Source organism: Myotis yumanensis, unplaced genomic scaffold (genome assembly GCF_028538775.1).
Source record: "Myotis yumanensis isolate MYYU_CA2020_CCGP unplaced genomic scaffold, mMyoYum1.0.hap1 SCAF_21, whole genome shotgun sequence".
Classification (NCBI taxonomy): Eukaryota; Metazoa; Chordata; class Mammalia; order Chiroptera; family Vespertilionidae; genus Myotis; species Myotis yumanensis.
In genome coordinates this window covers 12,526,206-12,548,036 of record NW_027223772.1, presented here as the reverse complement: position 1 = coordinate 12,548,036, position 21,831 = coordinate 12,526,206, and the positions used below count along the sequence as shown (strand labels likewise).

The 21,831-nt window shown below is 54.0% G+C and overlaps 1 protein-coding gene across 3 annotated transcripts in view; it reads left to right on the top strand.

Annotated features, from left to right (window-relative positions):
• Positions 1-21,831, top strand: part of PHF2 (PHD finger protein 2) — an 86,058-nt gene that overhangs the window by 44,809 nt on the left and 19,418 nt on the right. For all 3 annotated transcript variants that reach the window (XM_070400949.1, XM_070400950.1, XM_070400951.1), the window contains exons 3-10: positions 4,616-4,730; positions 10,810-10,970; positions 13,496-13,637; positions 16,469-16,655; positions 17,506-17,668; positions 18,620-18,707; positions 19,129-19,235; positions 20,673-20,764. In XM_070400949.1, coding sequence (XP_070257050.1) covers positions 4,616-4,730; positions 10,810-10,970; positions 13,496-13,637; positions 16,469-16,655; positions 17,506-17,668; positions 18,620-18,707; positions 19,129-19,235; positions 20,673-20,764 — 1,055 coding nt within the window. The remainder of the gene's footprint in view (positions 1-4,615; positions 4,731-10,809; positions 10,971-13,495; positions 13,638-16,468; positions 16,656-17,505; positions 17,669-18,619; positions 18,708-19,128; positions 19,236-20,672; positions 20,765-21,831) is intronic.

Genomic DNA, 21,831 nt, shown 5'->3' with positions numbered 1-21,831 from the left:
TTCCCAGCCTGCTGTTTGCCTATTCCAACGGTTTGATTCCTGCCTTCCTTTGGTCCCTTCGGGGTGTGGCAGTTCCTTTGGGGACTCCCCAGGGTGCAGGCTCATCCGAGTGACTCCAGGGTGCCCATGTCCTGGCTGAAAGGCAAGTCCCGATGCTAACCTCTCTGGGGAATGAGATGCTATGGTCTACAGGGACCACTGGAGGGCCGGCCTGGAAACGAGGCAGATGGCATGACCCCAAACGTGGCCTCTGGTTTCCAGCCTGGGCCGGGCTGCTCACAGCCCTGCTGTCCCGAAGCAGGAAAGTTTGCAGTTTCTAACCTCCCCTTGCACCCTGAGGACTTGGCAGCACTGGTGTCTGCTCTCATTACCTCATCCTTTTCAGCAGATACAGGAGGTGACTACCATTCCATGGGCCAGCTGGTGGCATTTCTGGCACCTCTTGAGCCATTGGGAAGGCTCAGGGCCTAGGAAAGATGAATAGGGTGGGGACATGGGGCAGGAGGGGTGTACCATGTGATCATGGGAACGGAGCCAGGGACAAAGAAGGGCTGGATCAGAAACCCCTGCTGACCCCCCAGCAGAGCCCAGCGTCCTGGGGAGGCACAGTCTTAGGGGGCTCAGGGAGGGTGGGGCCACATCTGTGTGGTTCGTGAGCTGTTGCATGAATTGGGGGTGCTGGGCTTGGGCTATCGCAGGGTTGGAGGTGGGTGTTGGTGTGCAATTTCTCCAACGCCCCTGCGTGTCCCCAGAAGCACCCTTCCCTGAGGGTCAGCTTGCCTGCTGCTGGAGCTCTGTGTGCCTGCCTCACCAGCCCCTGGTCCTGTGCTCCTGGGTTTGGGCAGAGGCCGGGTGGTCCCCCGCTGCCTGTCATTGCCACTGGAAGTCAAGGGCAGGCACCCTTTCCTGGCACTTACAGCCAGCCACCCCCAGGGCATGCTGGGACAGCAGCCTGGTGGGACCCAGCAGCCCCTCCCTGCTTGTGCATGTGTGCATATGTGTATGGAGGGTATATGTATGTGTGTGCATGTGTATGAGTGAATGTGTGTGCATGAGTATTTGCATGTTTATGCAAATATGCATATATGCTGTCCCTGTCTGTTGTTATTGGTGGCCATATGCTATCAGGGACAAAGGTTCTAGCACCTTCCACTAGCATGCACTCCAGATTGGCAATCACTCTTCATTTGAACTGAGTCCATGCTCAGTCTGGAGCCTTTCAGTGAAGCACAGATTGGTGTTTGCCACATCAACTCAGTCACACCCTTCAACAGCAAGGCCCCTTGGGGACGAGATGCTCCTTCATGTCACTGTATTTCCAGGGGAGCCCCCAAACCTGTGGGCTGCGCTGCAGGCCCTCGTAGGCCCAGGCCTGCCTCCTTCCCTTCCCTGAACGGGCTTTGCAGCAGGCATGACAAGGTGAGGAGGGAGAGCCCACAGGTAGATGTGGTGCAGGGCCCAGTGGTCCCCATGGGAACCCAGCAAGGAGTCCCCACTGACAGTTGACACGAAGGCTCATGCAAAGCAGGTGGCATATCCTCAAAGTGGCTCTGACCTCATTTTGTCTCTCTTTAGCTCTGTGATGCTTAAGAAGTTACTTCACTCACTGTCTTCTCACTTTGATCCTCTCTGAGGATTCTGTCATGCCCAACGAGGTGGGGTGCGGCCCCCACACTCCAGGTGCCCCACTCAGCAGCTGTCTCCAGGGTGTGCATTGCCAGAGAGGGGTGCTGGGGTGCCACAGGTCGGAGGACTCTCAGTCTCGGGGAGCCTGGCAGAACTCGGGTGTGTCTCGCAGCTCTGCCCCTGGCTGTTGTCCCAGCCCACCTGCTCCAGCCACAGCCTCGGCGGGCAGTCTCTCCGTGAGGTGGTGAGCTGCTGGTCCTGAGTGAGGGACTGGCCGCTCAGCACCTGCTTTTCAGACCCCGCTTCTGGGGACACATGGAGGTGCTGCTTCTTCCTCCTTCTGTCCACTGCACCTCTGTCACTTTGCCCCATGCTCCCTCCCCACCCCCAAGACTCAGGTTTCCCATGTGGCCTCCCGGGGTGAGGCACTCAGTGCCAGGCAGCGTGCATCCTTGTGCTCTGCATACCCTCCTAGGGGAGATCTTGGCATGGCTCCAGCCTCGAGCTCTTCTCTGAGGTGGGGCTGCCCTGGGGCCACACTGCCTCACAGAGGGAGGGGCAGGTGCAGGTGCTAACGCAGCATCCTCAGGCCCTGCTGGGAGGACAGTGGCTGGGAACATGGGGAACACTCCTGGAGGGGCTCATATGGGGTCCCCTCCTCAGCACCTTCCTTCCCCTCCGGCCCCCTCCCACCGGCCCCACACAGCACTAGGATCGGTGTCTCTTGTCAGCCTGCCTCTGCTCTCTGCACTGTCATGGCTGCCAGTATATGCCCTGGGCTTCCCTTCTCATCCCACCTCAGATCCCTGAATGTACTGGACCCCTCATGGGTGGGGACCCCTTAGATCTAGGCTCACCTCCTGCTGCAGGCATCCCCCACCCCCTCCGGTTCGTGTGGACCCCCAGGTCCAGGAGGCTGGGCACGCTGAGTTCCACTCTGCTCCCTCCTTTCCTCGGGCCCTTTCGGGGGGAGCGCCTTGTAAACTAAAGCCTGCGCACACTGGATGTCCCAGGTCACCTCCTGATGCAGCTGCAGGCTCAGCAGAAAGGACAATAATGCTGTCTGTTTTCAGAGTCGGAGTTACCTGGGCTGTGACTGGGGCAGTGTCCCAGGGCCTTCTTTTGCCATGGCGCCCTGTCCCAGGCCCCTGGGCTCTTGAGGAAGTTGGTATGACCCCAGGCCATCTGTCACTTTGGTGACCCCTGTGCAGAGCCGAGCTGCTTGGCGTGTGCTTGCAAACTTCTGGGGAGAACAGATCTGAGATGGGGTAGCCAAAGGGCAGTGGGGAGTTTTCCGTGGCCCAGATATTGCCCAGCTCTGGTGGGCATCGAGGGGCAGGAGTGTGCTGAGCCCTTCCTGTCTGAAGTTCATCCCCCGTCCCAGAGGCTCTGGACAGAGGGGCACACTGGGGCGCATGGGGAAGAGCCTGTGGGTCTGGAAGAGGTGCTGAGTTTGCCTGTAGGTAGACCAAGCAGCTGAGAGAAGGGCCTAAGGGTGTGCCCTGCAGAGCTCCCCAGAGTACGCATGGTGCCGAGTATCACTCCCTTATTACATGTCACAAGGAGCCCAGGAGGCCGGGACTAGTATCTCTCTATTAAAGATAAGACACAGAGATGCCCAGTAACTTGCCCAAGGTCACACAGCAATAAGATGGCGGGGCAAGAAAGATTTGGGTGGGTGACTCTGAGCCCTTTGGACCTCCTGTCTATGCCTGGTGCTGCCTCTGGAAGTCACAGCTTAGATCCTGCCAGGTTTCCATAACATCCACTCACATTTTGGCCATGGGGCAGGCATGCCATAATATCACCCGATGTTGGAGATAGTCTCCAACTTGACTTGATGGAGATGGGGAAGGGTTGGTGATTTGGTATGGAGGCCAGCTCAGCCTCCCAGCGCCTTCCCCTTTCTGCTTCAGGTAAGTCCTTCTCAGGGGGCAGTCATTGTCACTGGGCTGTCCTCAGCTGCCTTTATGCCCACAAACTCTGGGACACAGGAATCCCAGGGCTCATCCCTGCAGCTCCCTCCCATCCTCATCTGGGAAGGACAGGCACCCTGAGGACCCTCCCATCAGTTCCTCATACCCAGTCTCATTTCTCCTGAGGGTCAACCTCTCTCAGACCCCCCAGCAGTTCTAAGGAGCAGGTCCTCCTCACTCACCGAGTTACCTGTGACTGCCCTGAACCAGGGCGAGGGCCACAAGGAAGTCACTTCCCTCCCTAGGCGCTCACTGTCCAGTACAGTGTGTGTGTATGCATGTGCATGTATGCATGTGTAAGTGCACATGTATGGTGCAAGTGTATCACAGTCCAGCAAGGGTGTGTGCACACGCTCATGTGTAAAAAGTCCAAGGTGTGTGCATCAGTGCCCTGGGAGCATGCATGAGGACAGAGCTGCCTGAGGGAGTGGGTAGGGTGACGTGGGCAGGGGTGGCTGTGCAGAAGTGTGTGAGGTGGGCACAGCCCGGGGCTAGAGAGGGCGGACAGCACAGCAGGTGGTGGCCGGCCTGCTCTTGTGTGTGAGCTGTGGGCTGCAGAGACAGGAAGGTCCCAGCAGGGTGGTGACAGGGTCTGTGCTATTTGAAGACAAGTTCGGGGAGGGGAGGGCTGTCCTGAAGGCTGACCTTGGTGGGACCTTCTCAGGAGATGCCTCTCACGACTGGGTGCTGAGTAGGGAGGGTCCTGGGAGATCCCAGCTTCTGGGTGCCATCAACTGAGCTACAGGGTTGGGAGGTATGAAATGGAGTCGGAGTGGGTGTAGAACCAGAGGCTGGGGATGGTGAGGGCTTCTGACCATGTGATGACACAGGGTAATGGGGTGTGGGAGGCTGGTGGGCGGGGCCCAGGGACCCTGAGGACTTGGTCTGAAGAGGGTTGAGTCTGGCTGCATTCGAGATTCCCTGGCTGCCCTCGTGGCTGGTCTCTGGAGGCGTGGCGAGGGGGATGCAGGCAGGGGCCTGTGCGGGGTGCTGACCCACCGTGTCCCCTGCAGTGAAGAAGAAGCGGACCTGGCACAAACACAGCTTGGGGCAGACGCCTGACGTGAAACCCGTGCAGAACGGCAGCCAGCTCTTCATCAAGGAGCTACGGAGTCGGACCTTTCCCAGGTGGGCCGTCAGATCCCCCTGCCCCCTGCTCACTTCCAGGCCCAACGTGCACCCCCTACAGGGGCCCCGTAGCAGAGGACCTACCCCTCGGGCAGAGGATTGTTCCCTGAAACTCCAGGCCCCCGGCAGAGGCTGACCTCTCTCTCAGAACCTCCAGGCACAGTGTGGGAGGGAAGAGACCCATGTCCCCACTCGGCGTGTCCTCCCAAGGGGCATTCTGAGGGGAGAGGAGTGGGCTAGTGTCCAGCTAAGATCCTTCTCAGATGTGGTAGGTCCTGGTCCCGGGTCAGTAGGTGCTCTTCTAGCCTCCCTGTCCTCCACCCCCGTCCTGTGTGAAGGCAGCGGGCAGGGGCAGGGCTGTGGGAACGGCCTCTGTGGGAAAGGGGCTTGGTGACATAGGACCTGCTCGGAGCCATTTCTCAGCCTCCACCCTGGGCGACAGTATTGGTAGACAATTCCGCTTCTCTGTCACCCCATTCTCTTTTTCATGTGTGGTTTCTAATGAGAATCCAGTGCAATTCTTATCCTTGGTTCTCTCTGGACAAGGCAGTTTTCTTCCTCTGGCTTCTTTTTTTCTTTTCTGATTGTTTGCCCATTTATTGAGATATAATTCATATACCATACAGATCACCCATTTAAAGGGTACAATTCAGTTGTCTTGGGTACATTCACAGATATGTGCACCACCGTCAATCAATTTTAGAACATTTCATCACCCAGAAGAAACCTGTAACTTGATCACTCCCATCCCCGCTCCCCCCACCCCGCCCTAAGCCTTCTGCCGCTGTGGGTTTGCCTGTTGTGACATTTCGTCTGAGTGGAATCATACAATATGTGGCCGTCCGTGTCTGGCTTCTTTCACTCAGCGTAATAGCCTCAAGGTTCACCCACGTCATAGCATGTGCCAGCACTTCATTCCTTTTTCATGGCAGAACAGTATTCCCGTGTACGGACAGGCCACGTTTTGTTTATTCACTCAGCAGTTGACACACATCTGGGTTATTTCTGATTTGGGGGTACCGTGAATAATCCTGTTATAACCATTCTTTTTTGTTGTTGTTATAATCATTCTTGTACAAGTTTTTGTGTGGACATATGTTTTCATATTTTAGGAGTAACTCTATATTTAATTATTTGAGGAACTTCCAGTCTGTTTTCCATAATGGTTGCACCACTTTCCACTCCTATCAGCAGCGTATGAGGGCTCCAGTTTCTCCATGTCCTCACCAGCACTTTTCATGAAATGTTTTTTAATCTTCACCCGAGAACATGTTCTTTATTGATTTCAGAGAGAGAGAAGAGAAGCAAAGGAAAGGAAAGAGAGAGAGCAACATTGATGTGAGAGAGAAACTTTGATCAGTTGCCTCCCATATGCACCCCAGCCACTGGGGACCGAACCTGCAATCTGGGCATGTGCCCTGACTGGGAATCGAACCCCCCACCTTCTGGTATACAGAACGATGCACTTTTTATTATCTGACTTTTGATTCTAATCATACTTGTAGGTAAGATTTTCTCTTGCTGTGGTTTTGATTTTCATTTCCCTAATCACTACTGATGTTGAGCATCTTTTCATGTGCTTTTTGGTCATTTGTATGTCTTCCTTGGAGAAATGTTAGTTCAGATCCTTTGCCCATTTAAATTATTTTTGTCTTTATGATTGAGCTCTAAGAGTTCTTATATAGTTTATGTACAAGTCTCTTATCACACATGTGATTTCTGAATACTTTATTCTATTTTGTGGGTTGACTTTTCATTTTTAAACTTTTGTCTTTTTGGTGAAGTCTAATTTTTCTACCTTTTTCCTTGTTGTTTGTGCTTTTATTGTCATATCTAAAAATCCTTTGCCAGATCCAAGGTCATGAGGATTTATCCCCATGTTTTCTTTTAAGAGTTTTATAGTTTTAGGTCTTACAGTTTGGTCTTTGATTTTCAGTTAATTTTTGCATATAGTGTGAGGTAAGGATCTAACTTCATTTTTCTTGTTTGCTTGCAGCTACCTATTTGTCCCTGAACTATTTATGGAAAAAGACAATTCTTTCACTATTCAGTGGTCTTGGCACACTTATCGAAAGTCTCTCAGCCATGGATGTATGCACTTATTACTGGAGACTTCATTCTATCCCACCGATCTCTGTTTATCCTTAGTCCAGTTTTCCACTGTCTTGATTGCTGTAGCTCTGTAGCTTTGCAGTAAGTTTTGAAATTGACAAGTGTGAGTCCTCCATTTTTGTTTTTCTTTTTCAAGATTGTTGTGGTCATTTTAGGTCTCTTACAGTTCCATATGAATTTTAGGATCAGCTTGTCAGTTTCTAGAAAGAGGTCATTCATCTGAGTCTCTGATGTGGATTGTAGACCAGTAGAATCAGAGTATTGCCATCTTAATAATGGTAGGTCTTCTGACCCCATGAATATGAGATACGTTTCCATCTATTGAGATCTTTTAAATTACTTTCAACCATATTTTAGAGTTTTCAGAGTATAATTTTGCACTTCCTTTGTTAAATTTATTCCTAAGTAATTTGTTCTTTTTAATACTCTAAGTGTGTTTTCTTAATTTTATTTTCAGATTGTTCATTGCTACTATACTGAAATACAATTGATTTTTATATATTGATCGTATATCCTGCAACCTTGATGAGCTAGTTTATTCATTCTGTTTTTTTTAGTAGATCCTTGGGTTGTGGTTTTTTGTTTTTTGTTGTTGTTGTTTTTGTTTTATACACAAGATCATATCATCTTTGAATAGATAGTTTTACTTCTTCCTTTTTCAGTCTGGGTTACTTTTATTTTTTTTCTTGCCTATTTTCTTTGGCCAGGACCTCCAGTAGAATGCCGAGTAGAAATGGCCGGGCAAGGGTGATCAGGACCCCAGTATTCTCAGGGTGCCCCACTCCAGGCAGAGCCTCAGTTCCACGAGTGTGGGCCAGGTGGAAGAAGGGAGCCCCCACCTTTTGGCAGCCTTTGCCCAGACTTAGCCTCAGCAACAGACAGCCGGGAGGGATAAGAGAGGTGGACATCCTGCTCCTCGAGAGAGCCTGGGCCCGTGAGAGTTTCCATTCAGCATTCCTGGGTCCTTGGCTGCAGCCTTCTGGAGTGGAGCCTGCTCCTCACTGAGCTGGGAAAGTGTAGGGAAGGCATGTTTTGGGCCAAATATCACATAATCTTACCATTCTTGTACCAAGCTTTCATAGATTTTTCCTGCATAGATGTTTCTTCTTTTGCTGTTTGCTCTTAGGACCAACTCCAGAGGCTTTGAATACTTTTTAGAACAGTTTTCACCATTTCACTGGGGTGCGGGTCAGCCGAGCTCTTCAGTCTGTCATGCAGGAGTTCATCTCTCATCTGGCTTTCTTCAAGATATTTTCTTTATCTTTGATTTCTGCAGTTTGAATATACCATGCCTAAGTGAAGTTTTATTTATTTTTATTATTTATTTATTCTGTCAGAGAGAGAGAGAGAGAGAGAGTTAGTTTATGCTGCTGGTGATGCTGTCTGAGCTTTCTGGATCTGTGGTTATATGTCTGTTATTAATTTTGGAAAATCCTCAGCCATTATTACTTCAGTTCTTTCTTTTCTTTCTAGGTATTCCCATCATGCATATATTACTCTATTTGTAATTATTCAACATTTCTTGGATATTCTGTATCCCCATTTTTTATCTCTTTGCCTTTCAGGTTGAGCAATTTTTGTTGGCGTACTTCAAGCTTATGGATTCTCTCCGCAGCTGTGTCCAGTCTACTGATGCATGCTTCCCTCACTTCTGCTGGTTGTTTTCTTTACTTCTTAGCATTTCCTTTTGATTTTTAGAGTTTCCATCTCTCTGTTTACATTACCATCTGTTCTTGCATGTTCTCCACTTTTTCTGTTGGTGCTCCTAATGTATTAATCATAATTATTTTAAATTTCCTATCTGATAATTCCAAACACGGTGCTTTAATCTGAGTCTTGTTCTGATTCTTGGATTTTCTTGCCTTTTATTATGCCCTGTAATATTTTGTTGAAAGCTGAGTGATAGGAACTGAGGTAATTAGGCATTTCGCGTGAGGTTTTATATAGACCTGACTGGGAGCTGGGTCAGTGTTAGTGTTTGCTGTAGTTGTGGGTGTCAGAGGCATCACTTTCTTCTAGTTTCCTTGTGCCTTTATTTCCTATTTTGTTTTCTTTGGGTTTCCTTAAGAACTCCTTCTTAAATAGCCTGTATCTTGCAGCTCTCTCAATTATACTTAACTGTTATTATACTGTTGTGTGGTGGTAAGGATTGGGAGAGGGGACGTGTTCTGTAATCTAATGATTAAAGGTCAGTGTTTTAGTGGGCCTGAGGCTCTGGGCTGTCACCTTCAGAAGTATGTCTTGGCCTTTTCTTTTTCTCTACTCACTGGAGGCAGGGAGGCTGTGAGGCGACAGTTGGCCGCTTGCCCTCCCTGTCAGATTAGGATCTGGTAAAGTAAGTGCTCCTGGAGGTGAACTTTATTATGGAGAATACTCAGAATGTATTTAAACATAGTTACTTTTCCCCTCCCTCTGCCTGAAACAGGGGCAGACCTTTATTATGAGAACCTGGTAGAATTTCTGGAGGTAAAATCCATGAAAGTGTGGGTCTTCTCTGAGACTGGGCCCCCACGAGTTTTTAACTATTAAGCTAGTCCACCCTCAAGTTCCACACTTTGTCAAAAATTACCATTTAAGTACTTTCCCCTGCCAGTTATTGCCTCAGCTTCTGCTTCAGATAAGGTTATCTTGGCTGTGATTTTCTGTATTTGCCTGTCTCTCCAGATTTTGGGGTGACTGTTTTCCCTGTAACCTTAATTATCTGATGAATCTAAGAAAAGTATTTGGTTTTCACTTTGTTCAACTTTTTTCTTGTGAGAACAGGAGCAACAACTTCAGGCTCTTTACATGTGAGATTTGAAACCAAAAGTCTGGTCCCATGTTATTTTAACCCCTTCCCATTAATTGTATTGTCTTTATTGTTGAGTTGTAAGAGTCCTTTACATATTCTAGATACTCGTCACTTATCAAATACTTTCTCTCATTCTATGGGTTGTCTTTCCACTTTCTTGATAGTGCTCCTTGGAAGCACAAAAATTTATAATTTTGATGAAGTCTAATTTATCTATATTTTCTTTTGTTGTTTGTGCTTTTGGTGTCTCATCTAAGAAATCAGTGCTAAATTCAAGGTCATGAAGATTCATGCCTATGTTTTCTTCTAAAAGTTTTATGGTTTTAGCTTTTATATATGAGTCTTTGACTCATTTTGAGTTAACTTTTGTATATGTTATGGGTAGGAGTCCAACTTCATTCTTTTGCATGTGGCTATCCAGTTCTCTCATGCACAGTTTATTGAAATTACTATTTTTTCTCTATTGAATTGTCTTGGCACCTTAATGAAAAGCAGTTGACCATAGATATTTGGGTTTATTTCTGGATTCTTTCTATGGCTGTACCACACAGTCTTGAATACTGTAGCTTTGTAGTGAATTTTGAAGTTGAGAAGTGTCTTCCAATTTTGTTGTTCATTTTTAAGACTATTTTGGTCATCTGGGTACCTTGCATTTCCATCCAACATTCCAAGTTTATCTTGTCAATTTCTGCAAAGATGTCAACTGGGATTTTGATAGGGAACGTGTGGGGTCTGTATGTCAGTTTATCATTGAGGAGGACTTGGTCTCCATCTGCTGTATCCTCAGTCCCCAGACTCACCCTGTGCAAGGTCTGCTCACCCATGAAGGGGCTTGGGGCAGGGAGCTAGGAGAACAAGGGAGGTAGGGGAGGATCTTGGCCTTGGTAGGAGGGATGGGTGCGATGTGTCCCCACCCCCCGCTCACCACTCATCTCACCCCTGGCCAGGCCTCCCAGACCTTGAGGTTTCCATCTCTGAGGAGTATGTAGGACCCTCTGTGGCTGCCCGGTGACCCTGGGCATGGTGCTGTGGGGCGTTCTCTACTTGGGGCTATGGGAGACGGGTGGCAGGAGCGCGGGCCTTATGTCTCCAGCCCTAAGGCCCTGTCCAGGCCTGTCAGGGTGCAGAGAGGCTGGGACCTCTCTGATGTGACCTCTGACCTGCGCTTCCCCACAGTGCGGAGGATGTTGTGGCCCGCGTGCCAGGCAGCCAGCTCACCCTGGGCTACATGGAGGAGCACGGCTTCACGGAGCCCATTCTCGTCCCCAAGAAAGACGGGCTGGGCCTGGCAGTCCCGGCTCCCACCTTCTATGTCAGCGATGTCGAGAACTACGTGGGTAAGTAACCCCCCCCCCCCCCCCCATTCATGTGGCTGTGGGCACTGGGCCTGCTGGCCTGGAGCCCTGGTTGTGTCCCTGTGCCATCTGAGTGAGTGTGACTCAGGGTCTCTGTTCCCTGTTCTGGGAGCTTTTAGAATTAGACCACATGTCCCACCTAAGTGGCATGTGATCCTGGCCCCTTCCCTGCTCAGTTACTCCAGCTGTAAAGTGGGGTCTGTCCTGGAGACTCCTTGATTCTACCAGCGGCCAGTTCTACTGCTGCTGGGTTCTAAGGGGAGTCATGCCAGAAGGGCTTGGTCGGGACGGGACCTTCTCCTGTGCCTGTGCTTTGTTCTCAGCTTCTGGTGGCTGCCTCACTCATTTGCCCCAGGACGAACCTTCCCATGACCCAGGGCCACCTCTCTCCTGGGTCCCTCTGGGATCCAGCGGATGCCGTCTGCAATTCAGTTTCATGTCCCCCGGCAGTTCCCAGCACATAGATACCCTCAGGCAGGACACCTCTGGGTCCAGGGAAGTGCCCGTGTGTGCGGAGGCACCATCCGTGAGGCAGCTGGCATGGAGAGCCCAGCACACACCTGGCATTGACTGCAACACAGCCCTGGCTCTGAGGCTCTTGTGGTTGCCAGGGCTTGGCATGTTCACAGGGATGCCTGCGTGGCCAGTGGGGGGAAAGCAAAGATTCCCTGAAATGGCAAATACCCAGGCCGGCGCTGGCCACATGCTGGACAGGTGAGGGCGTAGGCACTGGGACTGCAGAGGAGTTGCTCCATTGCCCGGAGCTTGACCCTCTGCATCTGCGAAGCCTGCAGTGGGAGTTGGCGTGGAGACTAAATGAGGTCGCCTGTATTCAGACCAGAGACCACACCCCTCTCTGGAGCTGGGGTCCCCAGGGCCGGCCAGGCCAGCTTGTGGCAGGGAGGGAGGGGCCCACTCTTCCAGCCTGGCGATGACCAGGTCTGGGCCTGGAAGAGCACCTGGAAGAACAGCCAACATGTGGTGGATGCCTCCCAAGCACACGTTGTTTTCTAGGCTCTTCCCATGTATGAGCTACACAGCTCTGTCCTCCAGGCCCCAGGTTTGTGTGTGTCTAGGCCCTGCCCCCTGCACCACCGCTATGCTGTGTGGGGAGATGGTCTTAGGCTTTTACTGTAAGTGTCTTTCTTTCCCTTCTTGTGTTATTATGGAACTTTTTACCCACAAAAAAATGAGAGGAGTCAACAGTGAGCCCCCATGTGCCCAGTACTGACCACAAAAACCACCGACTTTCAACTGTTTTTCTGTCTCTTCTACTTCCCCCCTCCCCCCAAGTATTTTGAAGCAAAACTCTGGTACATCAGTTTTGTCACCCATGACAGCTCCAGTGCACAGTTCTAACAGACCGTATTTTTAAAAAAGTCATCCCTTTCTATTCTTGCACTCTAGAACACAAATGACAACTCCTCCTTATCACTGCAGGCCCACTGCAGTTCTCTCCTGTTGCCTCAAGAGCAGCCCTTTATGTCTGGCTGTTTGAGTGAGAATCCAAACAAGACCACACACCGCACTGGGTTTTATGTCCCTTCAAGTCCATTTACTTTTAGAACAGCCCCTCCCCTCCCATTCTCCCTGTTGGAAGGATGGGGGTGTTGGTCCTGGAAAATGTCCCACGTGGGAAGTGAGGAAAACCCTGCCGTGGGGCTTTGGCCGATGGCCTCCCTGTGGCGTCATGCAGCCTGTTCCTCTGTCCCCAGGGGCCCCTGCACCACGTGGCGAGAAGCTGGCTCAGGTCTGCGTTCAGGTTGTGGGCAGCGCCTGCCCAGCAGGGGTGCTTCCTTCAGCCGGAGGCCTGCGGTGCCCAGCCACCCACTTCTAGGCAGTGAGCCAGGCCGTCCAGCCACATCTGTCCACAGACACTTCCGCCAGCCTCTCGGCTCGAGGTCTGAGCAGCTGTGGAGGACAGTCGGGATTGGCTAATCCTGTCCTTTCTCCCTCTATTCATTGTGAGCCTTGTACAAAGGATTTCCCTCAATGGTGACTCAGTTGTGCCGAACTTTCTTTTCATCATCAATGATTTTTGCCTGCACTTTTCCTCATCAACCGTAGGAAACGTGGGATAAATGTTTTCCTTCTATTTATTAATTTTCAGAATAATTAGTTGGTACCCTAGAAACACAGAGGGTTTTTTTGATATTTTCTAATGTTTAAAATATAAGCGCATGCCATGCTTTATTTGGGATATATATAAAAAGTGTCTTTATTATTTATCTCAAGTTCAAATTTACCTGGAGTCCTATATTTTTAATTGCTGATCTGGCCACCTTAGCTGAGGCTGGTGACTCTCCCACCCTACAGCACCATGGGGTCCTCCTAACAGCCTGGGGCAGTGGGCAGGGCAGGGCAGGGCAGAAGGGTTGGGCAGTGGAGATCAGAACCTCCGCATGCAGCCCTCCCCTCAGTGGCCTCCCCCTCTGTCCTGCCCCGACCTCACGGGTGGCCAGGCCATTTACCCCTGGGGCACCCACCCTCCTCCACTGCCTCCCCAGGCCCAGAGCGGAGCGTGGACGTGACCGATGTCACCAAGCAGAAGGACTGCAGGATGAGACTGAAGGAGTTTGTGGACTACTACTACAGCACCAGCCGCAGGCGGGTCCTCAGCCTCACCAGCCTCGAGTTCTCAGACACCAGGTGAGCGGGGTGGGTGGGGCTGGGGCGGGGCACCCATGGCCCACTTCAGGGCGTGTAGAATTCCACACATAGCATTATTTGGTGTTTCTCTTCTAAAGTATGAAAGGTATTCATTGTGAACAATTCAAATAGGAAATAACGAATGAGATGCCAGCTCCTCCTCTGATCTGCCCACCCTGCTCCCCAGAGAGAACCATTGGTAACAGTGCTTCCCTCCAGAACGCATGTGCCCATGCACAACACACCCCTGGCGCACGTACATGCACACACACACACACACACGCACACACACACGCACACTGAGACACACACACACACTCACTTATGCAGTTGCTCACACCCACACCCAGGTGTGTGTTATCCCATCCACCCCTATGCATACATGCTTATTACACACTTGCTCACATGTCTGCACACACTTTTTAAAAAAATATATTTTATTGATTTTTTTTTGCAGAGAGGAAGGGAGAGGAATAGAGAGTTAGAAACATTGATGAGAGAGAATCATCGATCAGCTGCCTCCTGCACGCCCCCCCCCCCCCCCCTTGACCAGGGATGTGCCTGCAACCAAGGATGTGCCTCTATCCACTGAGCCAAACCGGTTGGGGCTGCACACACTTTAATTAGCACCTTTAGCACAATGGGATCATGCCTGAGCAGCTGCTCTGCTCCTGCCTGCCTCCCCCCGCCCCGTGTTGGGGCCCTGTCCTGCCTGCTGTGTTCTCAGGGACAAAGTCTCTACACAAGGTGTCTGGCTGTCTGGGCCCACCTGGTTCCGGGGTCCTGTTTCCCGAGGTGGGTCAGATTCTGGCTCAGCCCTGTGTCTTTATGACCCTGTTCTCTCAGGACCACCTGCTTAGCTGTGCCCACCCACGCTGTGCACCTCTTGCCCCTTTGTCAGGTGCCCACTGCTCTCCAGGTGGCCCTTGGGAAAGACCCAGTACACTCTCTCCCCACAAGGTGTGAGTCGATGATGGTTTAATTTAAGAACAGTTTTATTTTTGAATTATGTCCACCTTGCTAATGATAGAAAGCCCACAAAATAATAAAAAAAAAATAGCCCAGGTGCAAAAAGACAGGTAGGGAAAAATAAGCGTTATCAAGAATCACATTGAGAAGTAAAATACAGAACTACCAGGAGCCATAGTGAAATAATGTAATTGGGCAGTGGGCTTAATTTGAGCTTCCTGACAGCAAAGGCAAAAAGGGAAATAAGATGGGTTATGGTATCTGAAGAAAACGGTCTCTTATCTGTGTGTGTACAGGAAGGATGTTCTCCAAGACTGAGTTCTGAGGAGTGGGTTGCTTTGGTATCAAAGCTCACACTCATGTTGCCATCAACTTGATTGGCCTCTCTGGCCGAGAGATCTTCACAGAGTGGCACTGGGATGATTTGGGTGATGGAGCTAGGCCTGGGGTTTCTCTCCTTGGGCCTCTCATGGCCACTGCTTTGCTGGCAGAAAAATATATGGTGCTTCTGGTGTCCTCTGGTCCTGTCCAAGGACAGTGGGTGAGGGTGGGGGACATGTACACTTCAAACCAGGTTGTTCATGGTCATGGCGCCAGACCTATTGAATGCACTGGGACTAGGTTCCACGCCATTCAGAAGGGAGGAGGTATGGCCTCTGTTTCATCAGTGCAGTCTGTCCTCAAAGATGGCTTCTGGGGCTGAAAAGTGGGGGCCAAACCCATGGGGTGTCTGGGGCTGCATTCAAGGCATCCTTGTGTCACCTTCCCTTCTCTCCATCCATGGGTTTCTGAAGGGCTTTGAAGAGCCACTGGCATTGGCGGCAGGTTTTGTACCTGAGGAGCCAACAGCAAGAAAAGAAGGACATTTGGGGCCATGTGGGGAGCTGGCAGTGGCCCCACTATTGTATGGGGTGTATGGAGGGTTATGAGCGCCCCAGGCTGGTGGGGCAGGGCCCCTCTCTTGTGGCAGTGCCCCTCTCTTGTGGCAGTGCTGCGCCTGGACTGTGGACGGACCGGGAGGTGGGCACGGGCAGAGGTGGGCGAAGAGGGCTCTCATGGGGCATGGGGAGGGATTCTAGTTTGGAAGAAGCCAGAGATTTAATGTAAATAGGAGGGCGGGTGACTGAGGCCACGGAGCTCAGGGTGGCCTGACCTCTGACCTGTGATAGTTTGTACGGCCGCATGGCCTTCCATGCAGAGATGTGCGGATCCCATCCTGCCCGAGGCAGCAGGAGCCAGGAGATGGCCCTCGCGGCAGCTGAGGTCACTGCACAGGTGCCGCTGCGCTGGGCGTTCTTAATGCATCATTGTGCATGTTACCCAAAGCAGGGACGTTTCCTTGATACCAAAGGCTGCCTTCCCCGTTCTGCACATTCCCTGGACGTAAGCTGGCTGGTCTGGTAGTGGCCGATGTGGCAGAGGGTTCAGGCTCCCGTTGTCAGCACTGGAGATCGGTGGCTTTTATCCAGGCGAGGCCAGGAGGCGCCTGGGCTGTGAAGGATGCTTGCTCTCAGCCCATCGTGCCAGCACAGTGTGGACCAACCCAGGAAACCTCCCTTTCTGGGTCTCCAGGACGAGCCTGTCTTCGGGGTGGGTGGTCCTCAGGCCTTCTCCACACCCATCTGTGAGCCGGGAGACTAGTGTTAGACACTGGCCGCAGCCGCACCTGGTGGCTGGGCTTGTTCTGCCTTCTGTGAGCCTCAGTCTGCGCATCTGTAAGAAGGGAACGAGGCCGTGTAGCCAGAAGTGAGAAATGTGTGTGGGACATGAGTCTCAGGGCACCTTTCCCTCCGTGTCCAGGGCATAACAAACGTGGTGACACTTCCCACCTTGCTGACCCCTCTTCCTGTCCCTGCCCCCAGAATGTCCAGCTTCGTGGAGCCGCCTGATATTGTGAAGAAACTGTCCTGGGTAGAAAACTACTGGCCTGATGATGCGTTGCTGGCCAAGCCCAAGGTGACTAAGTACTGCCTGATCTGTGTGAAGGACAGCTACACGGACTTCCACATCGACTCCGGGGGCGCCTCTGCTTGGTATCACGTGCTCAAGGTGAGCCTTGGGGGCTTGCCCCGCCCGTGACCAGGTCACTGTGGGTCTGCACGACTGTCTGCAGTCTTCACGAGCACGAATCCCTGGGCAGGACCAGGGACAAGATGTTTCGGCCACTGGAGGTGTGGGGGGCGGGGGCACGTCAAGACCAAAGCAACAGGCCTGCGTTGCCTTTTTCTAAAAACTGGATCTCGTGAGGCAATCAGAGGCCCACCCAGGGGAGTGGTGACTGAGTGTTCAGTGGCCACTCTTATCCAGGGAAGGGAGAGCAGTGCTGGAAAGAATTCCTGAAAGAGGGGACAAGGGTGCTTGCTCTAAAGCCCCCCCTAAAGGGGTGGGGCTTTAGATGCATCTGAGCGTCCCTGCAGACTGAGCAGGTCCCTTCCGGTGTGTCCCTCAGTCTGTCTGCCCCGAGAGGGAGGGGCTCTGTCTCCTGGTGGGGCTGGCCAGGCCTGGCAGCCCCAGGGTCCGCCTTCCATCTCCAGCTGAGACACAGCCTCTCTAAGTACAGCTCTCCTGTAATTCATGAAACCAAGGGAGTCACAGCTCTGTGTCCCCTTGGCACACATGGTGCCCCTATTGCTGCAGAGTTATGGTATGTGGGGTGGCGAGGGTGCCCAAACATGTTGGGGACTCCTATGCCTAGAACCTTCCGAACACACCGACTTCCGAACTTAAAACACGTGTGGCTCCAGCGTTTGCCGAACGGTGGCCTGGGTAGGCTGAGGCAGGACCCAGCACCAGGACATGGAGGGCCCTGCCCAGGCCCCAGCATCCTGGGGTTGCAGCAGGCTCTGTCATCACGGAGCTCACAGCACATGGTGAGCTGTCAATGGCCTCTCGTTGGCAGGGGGAGAAGATCTTCTATCTCATCAAGCCGGCTTCGGCCAACATCTCCCTGTATGAGCGCTGGCAGTCGGCCTCAAACCACAGTGAGATGTTCTTTGCCGACCAGGTAGACAAATGCTACAAGTGCACCCTCAAGCAGGGCCAGACGCTCTTCATCCCCTCTGGTGAGTGCTCTGTCCCTGTACCTCATACCCACCACTGGGGTCTGCCCCGGGAGGGCACGTGTGGGTGTCTGCTGCCTTGTCCTGGGGCAGGCCCGTTGTGCAGTCACCTCTGGGGTCACCTCAGGCCAAGAGCCCTAGCAGCCCCCAGCCTGGCTATGCTCACAGAAGCCGGGCCAGGGCCCCCAAGAGCTGGGCCATGCTGTTTGAGGTGTTTGCTGATCTTGCCATTTCAAACATCGGAGGAGGAAGCAGGACGTGAGCAAATAAGTGCCCTTTACAGGTGTCACAGTGCTTCACTCGTAAATGTCTCCCCATCTCGGAAAGGCTTCCTTTTAAAAGGACATGATTACAGTCCTGTCGTTGCACCTTACAAATGAATGGTTAGCAAGTCCTTAGTGTCACCAAGTAGCCGGCTGATGCTCAGATTTTCTGATGAGACCTCATGTTCCCATTGACTTATCTGCCCCTGTGCCTTTCTTGATCTAGGTACACCCCCCCCCCCCCCCCCCCCCCCACACACACACACCTGGTTCCCTACAATCAGTTGTTTCCCAGTCTGGCCCAGGCTGCATCTCTGAGGAAGATGTAGGGAGAGCCCCAGCTCTCCAAGGAGAGGCGGCAGCCCTGCGTCCTCTCCTTCTGTCCCTGCGTGCAGGGATCGGGAATGATGGTAGCCTGACCCTGGGTGGTCTGAGCCCGTCCCCTCCGCTCCCAGGCCTGAGTTTCCCCGTCTGTACTGTTCAGGGCTGGATTGAGCAGACTGGGCCAGCTCGGACACAGTCTCCTTCCTGGAGGGCCCACCCACTCAGTACACGAGGCCAGGCCAGAGGTCCTTCCATGGGTATCAGGTGGGCAGGGGCACTGAGCCCATGCTGGCCAGACAGGCCAGGCAGCCACCGAGAGCCTGGCGTGAGAACGCCGTGAAGGGCTAGCCGCATCTGTCTCCCCCAGGCTGGATTTATGCCACACTCACGCCCGTGGACTGCCTGGCCTTCGCGGGACATTTCCTCCACAGCCTGAGTGTGGAGATGCAGATGAGGTAGGGCCATACCTGCCTCGGGGCTCCACCAGGCAGGGTCCCCACCATCAGTGTGATGCCACCTCCCCTGAGTGGCTGGGCCTCCATGATCGTGGGAGGAAGGAAAAGATGGGCCCTGGAGGTGCCTCGTGTCTGGACAGCCTCCATGGCCCATGGCGGGTTCGAAGTGAATGGAAAGGCCGAGCTGCCTTCTCCATAGGCACTGACCCAGAGGTCTAGAAGCCACGGCCAACGGGCACTGGGCACTCGCCCCAAAGTGATCCCCTGGTTCACCTCACCACCCAGGGCCAGCAGGGAGGCCTGGCCAGGCATGGCCTCGGTGTGGCCTTGTCTGGCTGTGGGTGTGGCACGGGCCCACCATTGTTTAGTGTCGCCTGCTCAGGGCTCAGAGCACTGAATAGTTCTTTGCTGTGGCTTCCAGAGCGTACGAAGTGGAAAGAAGGTTGAAACTGGGCAGCCTGACTCAGTTTCCCAACTTTGAAACTGCCTGCTGGTACATGGGAAAGCACCTGCTGGAGGCTTTCAAAGGTACGTCCCGGCACCCTGGCCTACAGCTTCGGGCCATTTGTGTGTGTGCAGGGGGGGGAGGAGCGGGGGGGGGGCGGTCAGGGACACCAGGAGGGGAACAGGGCTGCCCTCACGCAGCCGGGCAGCCAGACCCTGGGGCAGACGGAGCACTGCCTGCAGGAGGCTGCCCACGCTCCTCAGCCCCGGCTCGGTCCCCCTGGCTGGGCCTGTGGGGCTGGACTGGACTCTTGCCTGTAGGGCCATCTGGTGTTTCAGAAAGAGTGCTGCCACGTGGTCCCAGCCTGGCGTGTCTTCTGCTTGGTGGCCGTGGCCTCATGTGGATACTGACGGGGCTCAGTTGGGACATCCAGAGGCCTGGGGGGTCTGGCTGGCCCTGGGCCACCAGCTGAGGGACTCCTGAGGCATCCCCACTGTGTGTGCATGTCCGGGTCCTGTGGGGGCCCACGGGGAGGGGCGGGCTCCAGCGGGTCCCTGACCTCCGAGGACATGGTGCCCTCAGTCCCAGGCCCTGGCAGGCCAGGCCGTGCGTGCCGGGGCTGCGCCGACCCCTGGGTCCGCAGACTTTCTGCAGCCTCGTGGGGCACAGAAAGCTGCTCTGCTGAGCAGAGTGGAGCCCACCTATTGGGACTCTGGTTTGGGCTTTAGTTTCTCAGGAGAGAAAGCTGAAAATGTTTCTTAATCTGAGCCGGCCAGGTTTCATTGAAATTTGTCCATTGAGCCCCAAATTCAGAGCTCTGAGCTATATCGTGGCAGAGGGAGCACCCTGCCCAGGGGCTGTGGTGGGAGGCGGGGTGGGGAGTGTGGATGGAGCCACAGCGGGCACTGACTGACAGCCCAGGAGGACTCTGGCCAGCCGAGCTGTGCTGGGGTCCTCAGCCGCTCTGCCTCAGGTCCTCTGTGAAGCTCATAGCATAGCTCTCCGGGGCCAAGAGGATGGAGGGAGCTGCCTCCTGCCAGGGAAACAATCACGGTGGTGTCAGCTCTCCGGCAGCTGCTCTGTCCCCTTTCCACGGGCCTGGCCCTGGCCCCCAAGGGCATCTTGGTGATGGGCCCCAATGGGAACTGACCCCCCTCCCTGGTGTCTCAGCCGTGCAGGGGGCGATGTGAGGGTGGGGCTCAGAAAGCACCTAGGGACGCTTGGTGCGCACAACGCTGACCCCTGGCTGAGGCGGACCGGGGACCAGGCTGAGGGAGAGCCCGGCCACCTGTGTGAGAGGCCTGAGTGGGGACCGTGCGAGGCCAGTTCTGCCCTGAGGGCGTCCTGGATGCCTGTCCCCCAGGTTCCAAGAGGAACCGTTGGCAGTTGGGCAGGTGGCAGTGGGCGGAGACCTCTGGAAGGTCTCCCACCTCCACCCCACCCTGGGTGTGAAGCTGCCTGTGGGCGGCAGGTAAGGACCGGCCGCGCCCACCTGAGCTCGCCTCTCCATCTCTCCCCAGGTTCTCACAAATCCGGGAAGCAGCTGCCCCCTCATTTAGTTCAAGGAGCTAAAATTCTCAATGGTGCTTTCAGATCATGGACAAAAAAGCAGGTAGGCCCAGTGCCAGGCGTGGCCCGGGGTGGGGGAGGATGGCAGGCGGGACGCCATCCCAGGGCTCATCTGCCTTTCCAGGGAACTAGTGTCTGAAGAGTAGGAGGTGCCAGCAGCCCAAGTCAGACAGCTGGGTGTGGGGTGTGGAAACGGGAGCGCGCTTCCTCCTGGAGCCTGGTCTAAGGTGGGGCGGGGGGCCTGGAGGTGAGGGGGCTGGTGGTAGAGACAGCACTGAGCGAACCCAGGAGAGAGGCCAGGGAGTGGGGGGCTCTGAGCAGCCACTGACTGGCTGGCCGAGTGTGACACTGTCGGCAGGAGAGACAGACTCCCTCTCAGCCCTGCCCGGCCCAGGCTCAGCTCTACCCAGCTTTGCTCTTCCGCCTGGGACTGCCCAAGGCTACCTGCAGGATCAATGTCCTGTGCCCCACTGTCCTGTGGCCCCCCCACTGTCCTGTGGCCCCCCCACTGTCCTGTGGCCCCCCCACTGTCCTGTGCCCCACTGTCCTGTGCCCCACTGTCCTGTGCCCCCACTGTCCTCTGCCCCCACTGTCCTGTGCCTCCCACTGTCCTGTGCCCCCACTGTCCTGTGCCCCCACTGTCCTCTGCCCCCACTGTCCTGTGCCCCCACTGTACTCTGCCCCCACTGTCCTGTGCCTCCCACTGTCCTGTGCCCCCACTGTCCTGTGGCCCCCCACTGTCCTGTGCCGCCCACTGTCCTGTGCCCCCACTGTCCTGTGGCCCCCCACTGTCCTGTGCCCCCACTGTCCTGTGCCCCCACTGTCCTGTGCCCCCACATCCCCCGCAGTAGCACTGTCCTGTGGCCCCCCCACTGTCCTGTACCCCCACATCCCCCACAGTAGCACTGTCCTGTGCCCCCACTGTCCTGTGGCCCCCACTGTTTTCTGCCCCCACTGTCCTGTGCCCCCACATCCCCCGCAGTAGCACTGTCCTGTGGCCCCCACTGTCCTGTGGCCCCCCCACTGTCCTGTGCCTCCCACTGTCCTATACCCCCACACCTCCAGCAGTAGCACTGTCCTGTGGCCCCCACTGTCCTGTGCCCCCACTGT